At 45.1% G+C, this 17,470-nt stretch overlaps 1 protein-coding gene and 1 long non-coding RNA gene across 2 annotated transcripts in view; one reads left to right on the top strand and one right to left on the bottom strand.

Moving 5' to 3' along the window:
* HMGXB4 (HMG-box containing 4) overlaps positions 1-9,740 on the bottom strand; it is a 39,458-nt gene extending 29,718 nt beyond the window's left edge. Inside the window, 7 exon segments of the mRNA XM_017890132.1 lie at positions 1,184-2,139; positions 3,014-3,069; positions 3,071-3,090; positions 3,673-3,821; positions 4,485-4,583; positions 7,864-9,147; positions 9,672-9,740. Of these exon segments, the coding sequence (XP_017745621.1) occupies positions 1,184-2,139; positions 3,014-3,069; positions 3,071-3,090; positions 3,673-3,821; positions 4,485-4,515 (1,212 nt within the window). The 5' untranslated portion in view covers positions 4,516-4,583; positions 7,864-9,147; positions 9,672-9,740.
* A 1-nt stretch (position 9,741) lies between these two features.
* LOC108540870 (uncharacterized) overlaps positions 9,742-17,470 on the top strand; it is a 31,334-nt gene continuing 23,605 nt past the window's right edge. Inside the window, exon 1 of the long non-coding RNA XR_001888789.1 lies at positions 9,742-10,012. This is a non-coding gene — a long non-coding RNA (uncharacterized LOC108540870). The remainder of the gene's footprint in view (positions 10,013-17,470) is intronic.

Raw genomic sequence — 17,470 nt, 5'->3', positions numbered from 1 at the left:
TTGGGCTCAAGTGATCCACCTGCCTCAGCCTCCCAAAGTGCTGGGATTACAGGTGTGAGCCACCGCACCCAGCCCCAGATTCTTAACATATTTGATTTTCTCGTTCTTAGTAGCTTTTCTTCCAGATTTTCACATTGCATTTTGCAGAACTATAAATAAAAAAAGAAACCTTTAATGACATAGTTATGAGACCCTAAAGTTCACTGCTAGAAATTGTTGAATTGTGAGGAAAGAAATCAAACCAAGGTGACTGATTTATCATTCCTCTCTCTCTAATCAGCAGTGAGCTCCCTAAAGTCAACAACTATGTCCTGCTTGTTTTTTTACTTCCTGGTACTATCTACACCATTGAGCTTGGCATACAGTAAGCACTCAGTAAAATAACATACATTCGACACTGAAAAGAATACCAGAAAGTAGCCAACACCAGCTGGTGGAAAGTCATTAGCTATTCTGTTAACTTGATTGCTCAGTGTTCTACCAATTTTGATAGTCTATTTTTCAAAATGAACTCAAAGAACACCTTTTGACATCTCCCAACTGCCCTAAGCAGACAGTGATGCTAAGTGAAAGAAACTGGGTTTAGCTCCTTCTATGAATTCTAAGAACTAGTTGGAATAAGCCACAGTGTAACTAAACCTATTCCTGGCACAATGGGAGAATAACTCTATTAAGAAACCCTAGGCCGGGCATGGTGGCTCATGCCTGTAATCCTAGCACTTTGGGAGGCAGAGGTGGGAGGATCATTTGAGGTCAGGAGTTTGAGACCAGCCTGGCCGACATGGTGAAACCTCGTCTCTACTAAAAATACGAAAAAAAAAAAAATTAGTCGGGTGTGGTGGTGGGTGCCTGTAATTTCAGCTACTTGGGAGGGTGAGGCATGAACCTGGGAGGAGGTTGCAGTGAGCTCAGATTGCACCACTGCACTCCAGCCTGGGCAACAGAGTGAGATTCCATCTAAAAAAAAAACAGATAAATAAAAGAAAAAAAAGATTGCTCCTATTTTTGTATCAGACAGACTGGGGCACTGGTAATATTTTATACTTTATATCATTCCAACATATCCCCCAAATGTGCTTAATTCCCAGTGGTTTACCTCAACTGCTTAACTTAAAAGTCCATTGACTATCCAGGAAGAACCTGCTTCATCTCTTATCCCCACCACACTTAAAAGATGCTTTACCTTTTCTCCTCTCTCTCTCTCTCTGTCCTTCTCTTCTTTTTTCTTTTTTTTCTCACTATGCCCATCTGTGTGGAGGCCAGGAAGTGGCGGGGGAGGTGCTGCTGCTCCAGCGTATGGGATGCTGGGAGGAGGGCCAGGTGTCACTGTGACCTCTCCCACTGGCAGAGCAGAAAGTCCTGAACTTCTCTTGGATTTGGAGTGTCGCTTCTCTTTATGCTTCTCCTTGTCTTTCTTCTTTTTGCTCTTCTTTGACTTCTTTTTCTTCTTGATTTCCCGGTAAGAATCATCTATCACTAACTCCCCAGCCTCTAGTTCCCCACCAGAGGATGAGTCTGATTCTACCAGAATAGGTTCAAGCCCTGAAAGATCAAGGTTGCCACTGTGGGACTCTGGGAACTGGGGGGCATCAGACCCACAGCCTTCAGGGCCAGGAGATGAATGTGGGTCTGAAGATGACTTGTGCTTTTTCCGGGCTGTTTTCAGAAAGCTCTGTAACTCATGTCCTAGGAGTAAAGCACCCTGCTCATCCCGAGCTGATTTCTTTGAGGATTTTTTCACAGTTGCTTGTTGAGAGGGATACTGAAAAGACTCCTCATCAACAGAGCTGCTTCCCTTCTCCTTTGGTGAAAGAATAAGTTTCATTTTTAAACCATCAGGCTCCCGAAGGGTCAATGTCTCTGTGTTCACATACAGAGGCTTCATTTTTTTGGATTTGTGGGAGGCACCATCCTCCAGGGGTAGTTCCCCGCTGCTTCCACTGACTTTCTTCCTGTGGTGCTCCTTTTTACTCTCCGAATGGCTTGAAGAGCCAGAGGATTTCTCCCCAGTCTTTTTGGAGGGCTTGGAGCTTGCTGCCAGTGGGGAAGTGATAGCTTTCAACAGGTCCATAGCTGTATCGGTAGACTGTGGGCTGGACTTTTTCTTTTTCTTCTGTGACGATTCCAAAGACGAAATGTCTAGAAATAATCAGGAGAAGTACTGTCAATATGATGGGAAGCAACTTCTAACAAGCTTCCTCTCTCATCAAAAGCACCTAGCTAACATGACAAAGAGGCTAACAGGAATGATCTGAAGGGAGACCCTTTAACTGATTCCTAACATTAAGAAATGATGCCCTTGTGCTTCTTGGCTTGGTAGATTCTGCCTCTGACCCTGGACACAGTTCTTGCCACTAAAGTTGTTTCTCTTCACTGAGTCAACCAACAGAGCAGCATAGCGCCAGAAACTGACTATACGCTGTGGGGATTATGGGAAGGTTAACAATTCAGTCAAGACTGACTATAGCTGGGGATTATGGGCAAGTTAACAATTCAGAAGAACTGACTATAGCTTGTGATATATGGGAAGTGTACAAGTTAGAGTGGGGACAGAATATCATTTGTTGTCTGTGTTCAGGAAACCCAATTCTGGAAGCAGTTGAAGTTCTCATCAGCTATGTCATACACAGCTAAGAAAGACTGGTTCTGTGAGTGGTCTAACTGGTTGAGAAGTGACCACAGGTGCAGGCAGAGACTTACATATGGAGCCAAGGGATCGCTAATAACAATGGGCCACAGAGATAAGTGGAATGAGTTGGGGGGAGAAAGGACCTGGACGCTGGTGTGATCACAAATGCAGACTGTTCTTCTATGCTGAATCCTCCAAATACCAGCCCTCCACCTCCTCTCCTCGCTTCACAACCTGGCTTTATCTGGCCACTGCCAGAACAAGACCACTGTCCTGTTAAATAGGGCCACTGTGTTCAGCAACATCTGATCCCTTTCCTAAACACCGACTCCAAGAAACCGAGCGATGTGTTTATCCCACCTGTTGCCAGTCTCCCATCCTCACCTCCATAGTACGTAATCATCAGAGAGTGCTTCCTCTTCTTCTTGTGTGTGTCCGTCCAAGAAGTAAGAGTTCGTATCCTATAATATAAGAAGAAGATTGACCAATAATCAGATGATAAGGCAAATGCAGTTTGGAACCCCCTCTTGTCTTTGATGATTCTGACTTTGGGAAACAAAGTACAGAGGAATAATAGAAAACAGTGCGCACTTTTATTTTTCTTTTCTAAAGTATATATAAAAACCTTCTCTTGCAAATATTAGGAATATGGTAAGAAGTAGTTTAAGACTTTCCTGGTACGTGTCAGGCCTGTATCTAGCACTTTGGAGGCATGAGGGCAGGTGGATATTTGAGGTCAGAGCTTTGAGGACCTGCTGGCCAACATGGTGAAAACCTATCTCTGAATAAATAAGAAAATTGGCCGGGCATCGTGGCAGAAACTGTAATTGCCAGGTGACTCGGGAGGCTGGGCAAAGAAGAATGCTTGAACGCCGGAGGTGGAGGTTGCAGTAAGGCAGAGATCATGCGCCACTCGCACTCCAGCCTGGCCACAAGAGCAAAAAACTCTGCATCATAGCAGAAAAAAAAAAAAAAAAAAAAAAAAAAAAAAAAAAAAAAAGGAGTAGTTTAAGACTTTCCTAATTTAAATTTTCAGGACTTACCTTCAACTTCTTCTTGGAAGAATTCCTGACCTGAGCAGCAATTTCTTCCTCTTCCCTTAAAAAATCTTTGTAAGAACGTTTTTTCTCTCGTTGGCTTCGGCCAGCTGCAAGTCCTATGTCCTCAAAGGTATGATCACCATCAAAACAATCTGAGAAGCACAGGTTTATTTGGGAAAGGAAATGAGAAAGTCAAGTAAGTAATGACCAAATCACCATGCAGGTAATGCAACAGTTCCTCTATTTCCAAATTAAAACAATGTTTCAATCAAGTCCACTGCAATACAGGGCTAGACCCAGGGGAACAGAATATTTCTTGATGACCTGGCTGCAAATACAAGAATCAAACCTGAAGAAACAATGTTTCCACGCTATGCAAAGGCCCCATGTGCAACCTCAGATATGATTTCTTAGTTGTGATTTGGTAGGTGGACACAGACTTGCAGACGAAAGGCTGAAAAGAATAAGGATTCATGATTCATGTGCTGTGCTGCTCTCTGTGGGAGTCCAGGATGTGATTCCTATCCCCAGACTCCTGCACACTGGAGCTGGCAAGGACCAAGAGTGCTGCAGGGGATCACCCCAATAAACTAAGAGACTCATATTTCAGACTCTCATGTTGGAACCCCTGTCCTGGTTTTCGTTTCCATGGGCCCAGTCTGGGGATGGCGTGGAGGCTGAGTGTCATAACAGTGCTCTGGACCATCACTTGGGAGTCCAGGCTGTGGTGCCCAGTCCTGGTCTCTATATCCATGGGCTGCAAGGATTGAAGAGGATACCCCCTTTGGAATGCTTCTCAGATTATGGGGTCATACCTTCTTTCTTCACGGAGTCATCATAAGCCATGGTGGTCCTGCAGGGCCTTTGAGAATGTGTCACTGTGTCCAGGCTCCTTCCCGTCTACAGGACCAGGTCTGAGAAACAAAGAAGGAAAACCCTCCTGTAATGCGAAATCAGAGGAGACGCAACCTTCCAGATGGAAATGTGTAGTGATCCAAGGGCCGACTGGAAGGGCAGCAAGAAATAAAGGAGTGTCTTGTCACCTCCTCATTCTCTTTGTAAATATAGTGGGGTTGATACTGCAGGAAGTACACTAGGCTTAATTAGATTTCAGTCATGAATTAAAGTTGTCATTTGGGGAAGTATATAAAATACCTCCAATACAAAAAATATTTTCAAAATTAATGAGAATTTCTGAAATGCCAACAGGACTGACAACACTGAGACAGGGTAGAAACCAACATTAAGTTAGAGGGATAGGTTCAATCATGGTTATAAAATACACAGGTAAAGCAAGATGCAGAGAAGACAGATCACACCAAACATTTGAAGACCATAAAATCCTACCAACTGGATTGGTGAACTAGTAACATCTATTGCATTGTAATTTAAACAGAAATGATTAACTGTATAGGAATATTAAATATCTTTAGAGCATAATCTCTTTTGCATTTTTGGGAGGGTTACATGAATTTGTTCAGATTTATGTAATTGTAAAAGCAGGTACACTCCTTACATCAGTTGACCATGTGACAGCTGTCACCACCATCAAGGCTTTCTTAAAGGCTAGGTGAAAATAGGGAGATATTTATCATTTGTCCACTGGTCATAAAACTTTTATGATTAATAAGATCTTCACTAATAAGAATTGCTACAATTTAAATGTTCTAGATATTGTATTGAGTTTTATTGAATTTTTACAATCTTTTTTGGCATTTGAGTTTATATGTCCATTTTGACTTTGAAGATAATACTATAAAATGCACTGTAAGTTTTTTTTTTTTTTTCGAGACAGATTCTTGCTCTGTCGCCCAGGCTGGAGTGCAGTGGCAGTTTTGGCACACTGCAACTTCTGCCTCCCAGGTTCAAGTGATTGTCCTGCCTCAGCCTCCCCAGTAGCTGGGATTACAAGCACCTGCCACCACGCCCGGCTAATTTATGTATTTTAGTAGAGATGGGGGGGTTTCACCATCTTGGCCAGGCTGGTCTTGAACTCTTGACCTCATGATCCACCCGCCTCAGCCTCCCAAAGTGCTGGGCTTACAGGTGTGAGCCATGGTGCCCAGCCAAGGTAAAGTTCTTTAAAAGTTTTAAGAACAACTAATGTCACAAGTCCTTCAGGAAATTTAAAATTACATATCAAATATTTTGGCAGTGTTCTCATCCAATTAAGTCAGATGCTTACAAAGTTAATCTAATCGATCATTTATTTAAATTTAATTTTACCTTCATTATTATAAGGGGATTTAGAAATACTGAAGGACACTTAAATGACACATTACTAATTCCTCCAGGTAGCTGTGGACAATACTGAAGCATGGAACTTTTGTGAAAGAAAAGATGAATTTGATTAACAAGGGGAGCTTTCGTAAGTTACATTAAAAAGACTTACTTGCACAAATCAGATAAAATACAATGTACAGGTAGGCCTAAATAGGAAAATGAAGCATTACGAAGAATGATTTATAAGAAAAGAAACATAAAAAAGCATTTCTTCACTTCTCTGAGAAGTGAAATAAAGAATGGATTTGGTCAAAGTAAGAGAAGCTAGAGTAATGAAACTCCATTAACTGGATTGTTTTAAAGATAAACTGGAGAACTGCCTGTTCGAAGGGCCTTTTCACAGGAAACGAAGGGGACATAAGGTCAGGCCTCAGATAAAAATGTGAGGAGGCAAGATACATAATGTAGCCAGTTTTTCATGTTCCAGCATTTAAGGATGAAAGTTTCTCAGTGGAAACTACTGTCCTCCCCTTTCCACCCAAGTGGTGCTGACTCCAAAAGGGGTGCAGGTAGGAGAAGGGAAATATAGGGAATTATATCCATTTATTTGAAAACAGCATATCCTCTCAATGGCACTAAAATACTGAGTGTATAAGAAAAATATACAGATTAGGCCGGGCGCGGTGGCTCAAGCCTGTAATCCCAGCACTTTGGGAGGCCGAGACGGGCGGATCACGAGGTCAGGAGATCAAGACCATCCTGGCTAATACGGTGAAACCCCGTCTCTACTAAAAATACAAAAAACTAGCCGGGCGACGAGGCGGGCGCCTGTAGTCCCAGCTACCCGGGAGGCTGAGACAGGAGAATGGCGTGAACCCGGGAGGCGGAGCTTGCAGGGAGCTGAGAGCCGGCCACTCCACTCCAGCCTGGGCGCCAAAGCAAGACCCCGTCTCNAAAAAAAAAAAAAAAAAAAAGAAAATATACACATTATATTGGTTTTCATAGGCTGATAACGCCAAGAACCACTGGAGACCTCAAATTAAACACTTTCCGTTCATGAATTTTCATGCATGAATTCTGGCAAAGAATATTTGAGAAATAATGGCAAAAAACTTAAATATTCAATGTCATAAATAACAGTCATCAATGTTTTGTCAACAACAAAATGCACTTGTAAATGTAAGCAAAGGCTGGTCCTGAGACTTACAAACAGGCCTTCCCTTTGGTAACATCAAAATCAACATAAAACAGAGTTGGGCAACTAACAGAACAGAAATAAGTACCTCTGAAAACAGAAAGAAAGATGACTGTATCGTGGTCTCGTTACTGGCTGCTTTAAAAAACTTGTGGATTACAAAGTTGTGTGAAAGGGAATAGAAAATTAGGAACTGCTTCTCAGAGGCACAGGCCAACACAGAAAATGTGTTAGCATGACGTATTAGATTAGGTCTGCCACTGTTTACATTTTCTTAAAAACACTGAAGAGCATTTTATAATTTACTGGATTAAATAACCTGACGAAAAAAAAGGAATGAGGCCTGAAGACAAGTCCAATTCACTAAAGAACTGGGGCAGCCAAGAGGTTGGAAAACTAAAATTAAACACAATGGACTGTTATCATTCACAGCTTGGGCAGATCATGGGCCTTGAATTTCTACATTCTTTAAAATCAGGATATTATTGCAGCTCAGGGTTTAGTTTTGGTTGCTGACTCATAGAAGAAAGATACCAGATAAATCTCAAGCAACAGTGTGAAAGAAAGGCAGAGTTCAGGCAACATTTATATAAGATCAGACGAACCCCTGGTATTCCTTCCAGGTCTTGAATACGATCTGTGAAAATTCAGAGTTCAGGGGTAGAGAGTAGATTGTGAGGATTAAAGAAAATGAAAAATATTAGGTTTGATTTTCACATTAGAAAAGGGAGGTCATAATTATATGAAATGTTGGCAAATGTGAAACAGGTGCTAACCCATTCTCAAGTCAATAATTTGGGAGTTTATAAAATTCAATGTTGTCAACTCCACGAGGCAGGAATAATTTTGTTTGTCTCAGTGTGCCAAGATATGACAACATAAGTTCATTATTCCATACTGTTGATACAAGTAAAAAACTGGTACCATAAAAATGTATACTTATGAAATGCACAAATTGTTAAATAGCTCTTCGGGGACTTTTCTTTAGGATATGAAAAGGAGGCGGCAGAGTTGCTTTTTCCCTTGCAGACAAGTATACAAGTTATTTTCAGGCATAGGCCTTTGGGATGACCAAAGTAATTAGGAGGAAAAAAATCCTCACATATAGTACTTTATTATTTCGCAACTTCAAATTATACTAAAAAAGAGGTTTCAGATGTTTGTTTTTTTGAGGTAACTTTAGCTCCCGCAATCAACAAGCTTCTTCACCCCATAATGTAAATGAGCAGTGAAAAAAAGGCAACAAAGTGAGTCCTGCAAACGGGCAGTAAGAGAAATTCTGAAATCCAGGTCTGTTCCAGGATGACAGCCAGGTCCAAGATTCTGCGTTCTCTTCTTCCATCACTCCTTTCAATAACTCAAAATGCCAGTCAGTGCAGGTAAAGGAAGAGGCACATCCGCCGGTTGCCAATTTTGGAAATTTTCTTGTTACTTCTAGGACACAGGCAAGTGATGCCTTCTCATCTTCGTCCAGGTTTCCTCCAATCTCCGAACACAGCGACTCCGAATCCTCTTGCCACTCCCTTCTCCAGGGACCTACCTAGGCAGCACTCCCAGCCCCTGCCAGCTCTGGAAGCTGCAGAGATCCAGACAGTCTGGGATGGGGATTGAATCCTCTCATTGCAGTGCAATTAAGCGGAACCACGACCACCGCACAGATTGGCTGACAACACACATTCCCTAAGACCAGCGATAGAAATTTTGACAAGCCTTGTCCAATCAACAGGCTTTATTTGGGATTCAGTTTTTTAATTTGTTCTATTAGGAGGAAATATAATCAGCCACCAGCGTAGCCCTCAGCAAGAGGGGACAGAGATGTTTCTCCGCTTTTGCACGCTATAAAGTGAATCTACAAGTAGTAGTTAGTGGAGGGAAAATGGGCCTGCATGGAGAAGGCTCCCACCACGAAGGCATGGCCAAGCCGGGTTGCACGCAAAGAATACACACAATACCCGGTGATTTACACAAACAGCCCCCAGGACCACCATTTTTGTGGTCTCCACGGCAAACGAGTGGGATTCTCCCGGCAGTTTTGCGGCAACAGCTAGTTCAACAAAGCTCTGTGAAGAGGAAAAGAAGAAAGCTCCTCGTACCTTCTCCTGCCAGCCGCGGCCCCAGCCCTCCCGTGGCCGCGGCCACGAGCGCTTTCCCCCTGACAGCCCGAGGGACCCCCACATCGCGGGTTCCGAGCCGCACAGCTCCACCTGGACCCGGGTTCCCGCGTCCCCGGCGGCCTTACGGCGCCCCCGAGGGCGGAGACGGCCCGGGCAAGGGGGAGGGGCGGCCCGGGTCCGCAGGCCCCGGGGCGGCCGCACGCCCCTCCCGGCCCCGCAGCTTTCCCGCCTTCCCCGTTTGAACAGCTCCCGCCCGCCCTCCTCCTTCTGCCCGCTCCAGCCCCTTCCTGGGGGCGGCTGCGGCCGCTACTCCAGTCCCCGGCTCGGCCCCTGGGGTAGGCCGCGACGGGCCTGGGGCACCCCAGAGGTGGTGTCGCGGGCCCAGGGCGGCAGGTGGCGGCGGGGCGGGGCTGCTGCCGCCTCAGGGTGGGGGCCCAGCCCAGTCTCCTGGGGTCTCCGCTCGCCGCTACCTTCACTCGGCTCGCCCGGATCCCGCCTCAGCGCCGCCGATCGCCGCCATCTTGGAGAAGGAGAGAAAAGCGCGAGAGGCCAGGGAGCCTCAGTCGAACCCAGAGCGCAGACTCGGGCTCCGCAGGGGGAATCCCGCTCGACCAAGAGCGCCGAGCGCATCGAATAAAACTGCGAGCTTGCTGAGCGCGGGAGCTGGCATTTATTTATTGAGAATTTGCTATGTTCCCAGCCTTGCGCTAGAAGCTTACAAACATTATTTCACTTGATCCTCACTGCATTCCTGTCGCATTTTGCAGAAGAGAACCAGACTGAGAGAAGTGACGTGCCCAAGGATACACAGGTAGTTGGAATATGAGACCCAGTATTACTCCAAGTCTTCTGATTCTGAATGCAGTGCTTTCCCCAAAATACTATGCGGTTTCTTTGAAGATATTTTTATACAGCAATTCTCCTCTTTGCAAAACCTAGATCTATGCAGATTAATAGCAGCGTGATTATTTAGACTTCAGCATCTATATTTGAACATTTGGCATATTAGGGGTGAGGTGGAAGAAGAACTTATCTTTGTAACAGTGTACAGTAACGTAATTTTCATGGCGAATCATCTACATTTTTTAGTTAGAAACAGTCTTCAGAGAGAGAGGAAGAGATGTCATTTACAGGCGAGAAACAAGTTTTCTGATTTGCCTTGGAGAACTTGGACCAATGAGTAGAAATTACAGTGTATAGAAATTGGTTTAATATGAAGAAGAACGCCAGGGGCGGTGGCTCACGCCTGTAATCCCAGCACTTTGGGAGGCTGAGGTGGGTGGATCACCTGAGGTCAGGAGTTCGAGACCAGCCTGGCCAATATGGTGAAACCCTGTCTCTACTAAAAATACAAAAAATTAGCCGGGCGTGGTGGCGCGCACCTGTAATCCCAGCTACTCGGGAGGCTGAGGCAGGAGAATCGCTTGAACCTGGCAGGCGGAGGTTGCCGTGAGCCGAGATCGCACCACTGCACTCCAGCCTGGGGGACACAGCGAGACTCCATCTCAAAAAAAATACATATATATGAAGAAGAACTTATTTTTCTTGTACAGTTCAATAGTACAATAGGCTTCCTTATGAGTAGTGAGCTCCCTCTCACTGGAGGAGCGCTCAAGCAGAAGCTGGTGTTACTGTAAAGCAGAGAGGTTAGAGATGTAGATTGGCTTCTAGAGTTGTGAACCCCATGCAACATAAAATCGTGCGCAATGTGTGTTTTCCTGGGGCTCAGGCCCCATCAAAAATTAAGAACCCCTGTCCTAGCAGATTTTCCATTGCAGAGTTGGGTGAGTGCTTGAAGACGAGGTAGTCATGAGACCAATAGAAGCAAGGTGATTTTTCTAAGACCACACTGCTAATCAGTGATCAGATAAAGATGAAAAGCCAGATTGTTGGACTGTTGGTTCAGTGCTCTTTTTGCTCTATCATGCTGTCTCCCCCTGTGCACTGAGTAGAAGATTGATTCTGTTCCTTACAACTGTGAGATGCTGAGATGTTAAAATACCTGAGATAAAGTTGCTGAAATCATTTGCAAAATGTAACTGCAAATACTTAAGAAAAGTAGAACGGCCTTTTTCTCCGCAGCTCCTATCCTACTCACCAAAAAGACTGGCGATGAGTTTCACCAAAAGGTGTTAGATTGCATTTCTGGGACACCTTCCCTGATGTTAGGCTTTCCTCTGAGGCATTTAAGAGCCCTAATGATGTATTTCCTTTTTGTTCTTCAGAGCCCTAAATCCATTGGTCAGGATGATTTCAGTTGTGACAGAAACCCATTTCCATGTGGTTCCCCAGAAGAGGGGAATGTATTGGCTCACATGATTGAAATTTCCAGTACCTGCAGACATGGTCACATCCAGGGAGATAACTCAAGCTGGTCCCTTGACATCTCTGTGGTGCTCTCCTCTGAGTTAGCTTTATTCTCAGATTCAGGTGATGACTCCAGCAGCTCCAAGCTTCATCATCTTTCCTGCTAGCAGTGTCCCTGTGGAGGGAGGTTTTGTTTGTTTGTTTGTTTTGAGACAGGGTCTTGCTCTGTCACCCAGGCTGGAGTGCAGTGGCACAATCACAGCTCACTGCAGCCTCGACCTCCTGGGTTCAAGCAATCCTCCCACCTCAGCCCCAGCAAGTAGCTGGGACTACAGGTGCATGCCACCATGCCCAGGTAATTTTTGTGTTTTTTGTAGAGATGGTTTTTTTTACCATGTTGCCCAGGCTGGTCTCAAGCTCCTGGTCGCAAGCAATCCACCTGCCTTGGCCTCCCAGAGTGCTGGGATTACAGGTGTGAGCCACCATGCCTGGCCCTGGAAGGAGTTTCGTTTTCCCTTTTGCTTTGGCAAAAGTCATGGGATTGATTCTTCTTGCCTGAATTGGATCATGTGTCCAGACAAAAAGCAATCGCTGTGAGCAAAGGTGCGGGGTCTGCTGATTGGCCAAATTAGGTCACCTGCTTACCTCCAAAAGTAGGTCAGGGTAGACACCAGGAAAATCAGGGGTTGCTGTCAGAAGAGTAAGTGCATGTTAAGTAGGCAAAAACAGTAGCTGTCCACGCAATGTACCACTAGCTTGGACCTAAAAGTGTGATGAGTCCTATTGGTCCCATTTCTTCTTTTAGTCCACCTGAAGATGGAGCATATCAAGTTCTTGCTCATTTTAAGCTCCTGGAGACCTGAAGTCAGATCTCTCCTCAGCCTACTCTCTCAATCACAAAATGCTATTCACTTGTTCCCAGTCTTAGATCATTGCACCTCCATTTATTAAACAGATATTTGTCGAAAACACAGCATGTGGCGGGCACTGTCCTAGGTGTTGGGAATAGAACAGTGAAGAGAACTGAGAGCCCCTGGCCCCCGGGAGCTTACATTCTGGTTGGGTTGGGGGGGACACAAAATTAAGATATGAATACTACATTCAGTGATAATCAGAGGTGGAGAAAATAATGCCAGGTTGGCTAAGAGAGTACCAGCAGGGGATGAGGGTAGGAACAACTTGTTCTTTAAAATAGTAATGAGGGAGGCTTCTCTGTTAAGGTGCACACCGGAGCTAGCTCAGCCAGAAGTTGGTTGGTGGTGGGAGCCAGGAGGTCATAGTTCCTTGAATGGATTCAAGTGCTTCCTCTGTACCTTGATAGAAAAGTATTCCTTGTTGAATATCTTTTCACAGTTCTCTTGCATTTTTGAAACTTGGAAAGAGAGAAAGGAGGATCCCCTGGGCAGGCCTAGTCATGGTGGGGTTTGTGAATAAGAATGCCTTTTCCCATGGCAAGTGAGGATGGCATCTAGGATATATGAAGAAGGGGCACTCCCTAAGTGTGGGGCTGTTCTCTGGTCCACCTGACCTAAGGAAAACTGCCCGGTGCATGGCAGCAACAGGTGGGGCCTATCAAATTGTGCTTCGTTTGGGCATCTCCTTCAGACGGTTTTTCTGTGCTCTTCTCTTTCCAGATGTATTTTGAGCAGCTTCTTTGTGTTAGGTCTGATGGGAGGATGCCATCCTGGGTACATACATTAGGCCAGGGCCTTTTGCCAGAAGTGACAGGACCTAATTAAAACTACCTTAAGAGACAGGCAGAGGGACATACCACAGATACTTAGTCTGTGTGTGTGCCCTAAATTGCAAAATAAAAAAATAAAGAGACCAGTAGAAAATATGTAACTCGTGTAAAAAACAAAACAAAGCAAAACAAAACAAAAACCCACTCAGAGCCAGAGAGAAGCAGGCCCTCTGGACAGCTGGGTCCGGGGATTCAAATCCTTCCCTCTTACCTCTGTTCTCTCAGGCTGGCAATTCTTAGGGGCCTGGAATCATGGCCACAGGTAGCTCAGGCTTACATCTTTATAGTCTCCTGACCAGAGAGGAAAGAGCGTGATCCCACATCAGCAACACACACACACACACACACACACACACACACACGTGCACGCACTAAATCCAAGAGAAGAACTCCAATTGGCTGGGATAGGGTCATGTGATCATTTAGTATTGTGATAGACAGTTCCTGGCACACCACAAAGTTGTAATAGGGCATTAGTCCTTCCACAAAGGAAAGGGGATCTATTCTGGGAAGACAAATAATAAATGTCCCCTATGGTGAAGCAATGATACTTGTTTTCCTGCTTTTGAGCAACTTACTATCTTCTGTGTATGTGTTCTGTGGGCAATGTAAAACAAGTTCAAGTCCATAATTACCATGGTACAAATGTAAAAGCAGGATGTGCCCCAGTAGATGGACCATCTCTCATTGGGCTATTACAATAGCTTCCTAATTGATTTTTATCTTCAGGGCCTCCTCCCCACTTCCAAGTCCATCTGCCATTGCCATCAGGATAAAGCACTGCTAACATGAGCTTATACTCCAGGTAATAACTTTTTTCTTTCTCTTTTTTTTTTTTTTGAGATGGAATTTTGCTCTTGTCACCCAGGCAGGAGTGCAGTGGTGTGATCTCGGCTCACTGCAACCTCCGCCTCCTGGGTTCAAGCGATTCTCCTGCCTCAGCCTCCCGAGTAGCTGGGATCACAGGTATGTGCCACCACACCCAACTAATTTTTGTGTTTTTAGTAGAGACGGGGTTTCACCATGTTGGCCAGCTGGTCTCGAACTCCTGACCTCAGGTGATCTGCCTGGTTCAGCCTCCCGAGCTGGGATTACAGGCAAGTGCCACCATGCCAGCTAATTTTTGTATTTTTAGTAGAGATGGGGTTTCTCCATGTTGGTCAGGCTGGTCTCGAACTCTTGACCTCATGATCCACCTGCCTCGGCCTCCCAAAGTGCTGGGATTACAGGCATGAGCCACCCTGCCTGGCCACATTTTCTTGTCTCTAATGGGTCCCCCACACTCCACCACTTTTGCCAGCTCATGCATCTAGCTAGCACCATGCACCTAGAAAGTGCCTATTTATTCTTCAAGATCTAACTTGATATTGACAGATAAATACTTGATACTGACAAATGTGGCATATACATACAGTGGGATATTACTCAGTCTTAAAAAGAGGGAAATCCTGCCATCTGCGACAACATGGAAGGACATTATTCGAAGTGAAACAAGCCCATCACAGAAGGACAAATACTGCATGATCCTACTTCTATGAGGTCTCTGTAATAGTCAAGCTCATAGAAACAGAGAATTCAATAGTTGCCAGGAGCTGGAGCATGGGGGAAATGGAAAGTTGTTGTCCAGTGGGTATAAGGTTTCGGTTATGCAAGATGCCTACGTTCTAGAGACCAGCTATACAACATAGTGTGCACAGTTAGCAATACAGCTTGTGAACTTCAAAATATAAGACGGTAGATCTCATGTTAAGTGTTTTTTGTTTGTTTGTTTTTTTTTGAGGCAGAGTCTCTCTCGGCTGCCTAGGTTGGAGTGCAGTGACACGATCTCGCCTTACTGCAGCCTCCACCTCCTGGGCTCAAGTGATTGTCCTGCCTTAACTTCCCAAGTAGCTGGGATTACAGGCATGTACCACCATGCCTGGCTAATTTTTTGTATTTTTAATAGAGTCGGGGTTTCACCATGTTGGCCAGGCTGGTCTCTAATTCCTGACCTCAGGTGATCCACCCTCCTTGGCTTACCGAAGTGCTGGGATTACAGGAATGAGCCACCGCACCTGGCCAAAACTACCATGTTAAGTGTTTTTTTAACCACCAAAACCAAGCCAAACCAAAACACCAAAAACAAAAACAAAGGGACCCAGGGAAACTTTGGGAGGTGGCAGACATGTCTATTACCTTGATTTTGATGATGGTATCATGGGTGTTTGCATATGTCCCAGTCATCAAATTTTACACATTAAATATGTGCACTTCTTTGCATATCAATTATACCTCAATAAAACTGTTTAAAAAAGATTAGATAAAGCCACAAAAAGAATCTAATTTGAATGCCCCCTCTCCAAGTCATCTTATTTTCCCACACACCTAGTAACATGTATCTATTACTGCACTTCCCATATTGCATTGCAACAATCCTTTTACACACCTTGTTCCCCTGTTCCTCAAGGACATGGCCTGTTTCTAAGTCATCTTTGTCCCTCTGGGCACATGGTAAGCACAGTATTCAATGAATCCTTTTGATTAGATGTCACTGAATGAAGAGTGGGACAAAAAACTTTTCTTGGGACTCAGAGGAGAGAGAAGAGAATTGTTTTGGAAAGTTACAGGAGTTTTAGGCCGGGCGCGGTGGCTCATGCCTGTAATCCCAGCACTTTGGGAGGCCGAGGCGGGCGGATCATGAGGTCAGGAGATCGAGACCATCCTGGCTAACACGGTGAAACCCTGTCTCTACTAAAAATACAAAAATTTAGTTGGATGTGGTGGCTGGTGCCTGTAGTCCCAGCTACCTGGGAGGCTGAGGCAGGAGAATGGCATGAACCCAGGAGGTGGAGCTTGCAGTGAGCCAAGATTGCACCATTGCACTCTAATCTGAGTGACAGAGCAAGACTCTGTCTCAAGGAAAAGAAAAAAAAAAAAGAAAGTGACAGGAGTTGTATTGGCAATTGGTTTGGTTTGCCCAGTCCATCCCCCATTGTCTGTAGCAGAAAAGGCCACTGCCCAGGCTACAGGAGTGAGCAGATAACTCCAGCCAAGGTAATCACAATACATCCACTTGAGCTTTCCTTCAGGTGTTTGAAAACTTCAGAAGGAGGCAAAAGGCCCTTTGTAGCTCTCATCAAGTGGTGAGGATTATGAGGAAAATTGAGGCTGCCCCAAGCCATGTGGGGAGAGACTGTGAAAATGAGAAAGACACAGAGAGAGGCTCAGAGATGCTCGGTACCTGTCTCAAGTCATCCCTGAGGTCCCTGCCCCTGCCCCTTCCGTGTTATGTCATGTGAGCCAAGCATCTCCCCCCTCTCCCCTTTGTGTAAGCTGGCTGGTTTGCTCCTCTGTCATTTGGAACCAAGAGGACCTCCCAGTTGATAAGGTGATATGGTTTGGATGTCTTGTTCCCTCCAAATCTCATGTTGAAATGTGACCTTCAAGGTTGGAGGTGGGCCTAATGGGAAGTGTTTGCGTCATGGGGGCAGATCCCTCAGGAATGGCTTGGTGCTGTGCTCGTGTAATGAGTGAGTTCTCACTCTAAATATGCATAATGAATGAGTTCTTGCTCTATGAGTTCATGTAAGATCTGCTTGTTTAAAAGAGCCCGGAACTCCCTCCTCTCTCTCTTGCTCCTGCTCTCTCCATGTGACACGCTGACTCCCCTTCTGCCATGATTGTAAGTTTCCTAGGCCATCACCAGAAGCAGATGCCGACACTATGCTTCGTGTACAGCCTGCAGCACTGTGAGCCAAATAAACACCTCTTAATTGTAAATTACTCAGTCTCAAGTATTCCTTTATAGCAATGCAAATGAACTAGGACATGCAGCTTCAGGGAAGAGGGGGCCTTTGAGCTGGTCCTTGTCTGTGGGTTGGAGTGTGGTGGGGTAGGATGGGAGGACACTCCTGATGGGAGAAACTGGGTGGAAGGAGGGAAGCAGGGTCAGTACTGCCTTGTGTCTTTGGAATGACAAGCTGTGGCATTTTCTGGTCTGTGGTGTCAGTTCCTGAGAGTTCTCAGGGAAGGCTGGGACAATGTTGAGGGTTTATACTTAACCTAGAAGGACCTGGACCAGCCTCTACCTTCTCCTCCAGAACTGCTGCCTCTCCCTCCCATGGGTACATTTGTATCTCATGGTGACTCTCTCCATTAAAATAATTTTTTCTTTTCTTTTTCTTTTTAGGGGTTTTCTGGTGAAGACCAGAAAACCTGCTAGACAAATTATAAAATAGC

The sequence above is a fragment of the Rhinopithecus bieti genome, unplaced genomic scaffold (assembly GCF_001698545.2).
Source record: "Rhinopithecus bieti isolate Rb0 unplaced genomic scaffold, ASM169854v2 scaffold_19737, whole genome shotgun sequence".
In the NCBI taxonomy this organism is placed as follows: Eukaryota; Metazoa; Chordata; class Mammalia; order Primates; family Cercopithecidae; genus Rhinopithecus; species Rhinopithecus bieti.
Note: the sequence above shows the minus strand (reverse complement) of the source record. Positions and strands in the feature narration are given on the sequence as shown.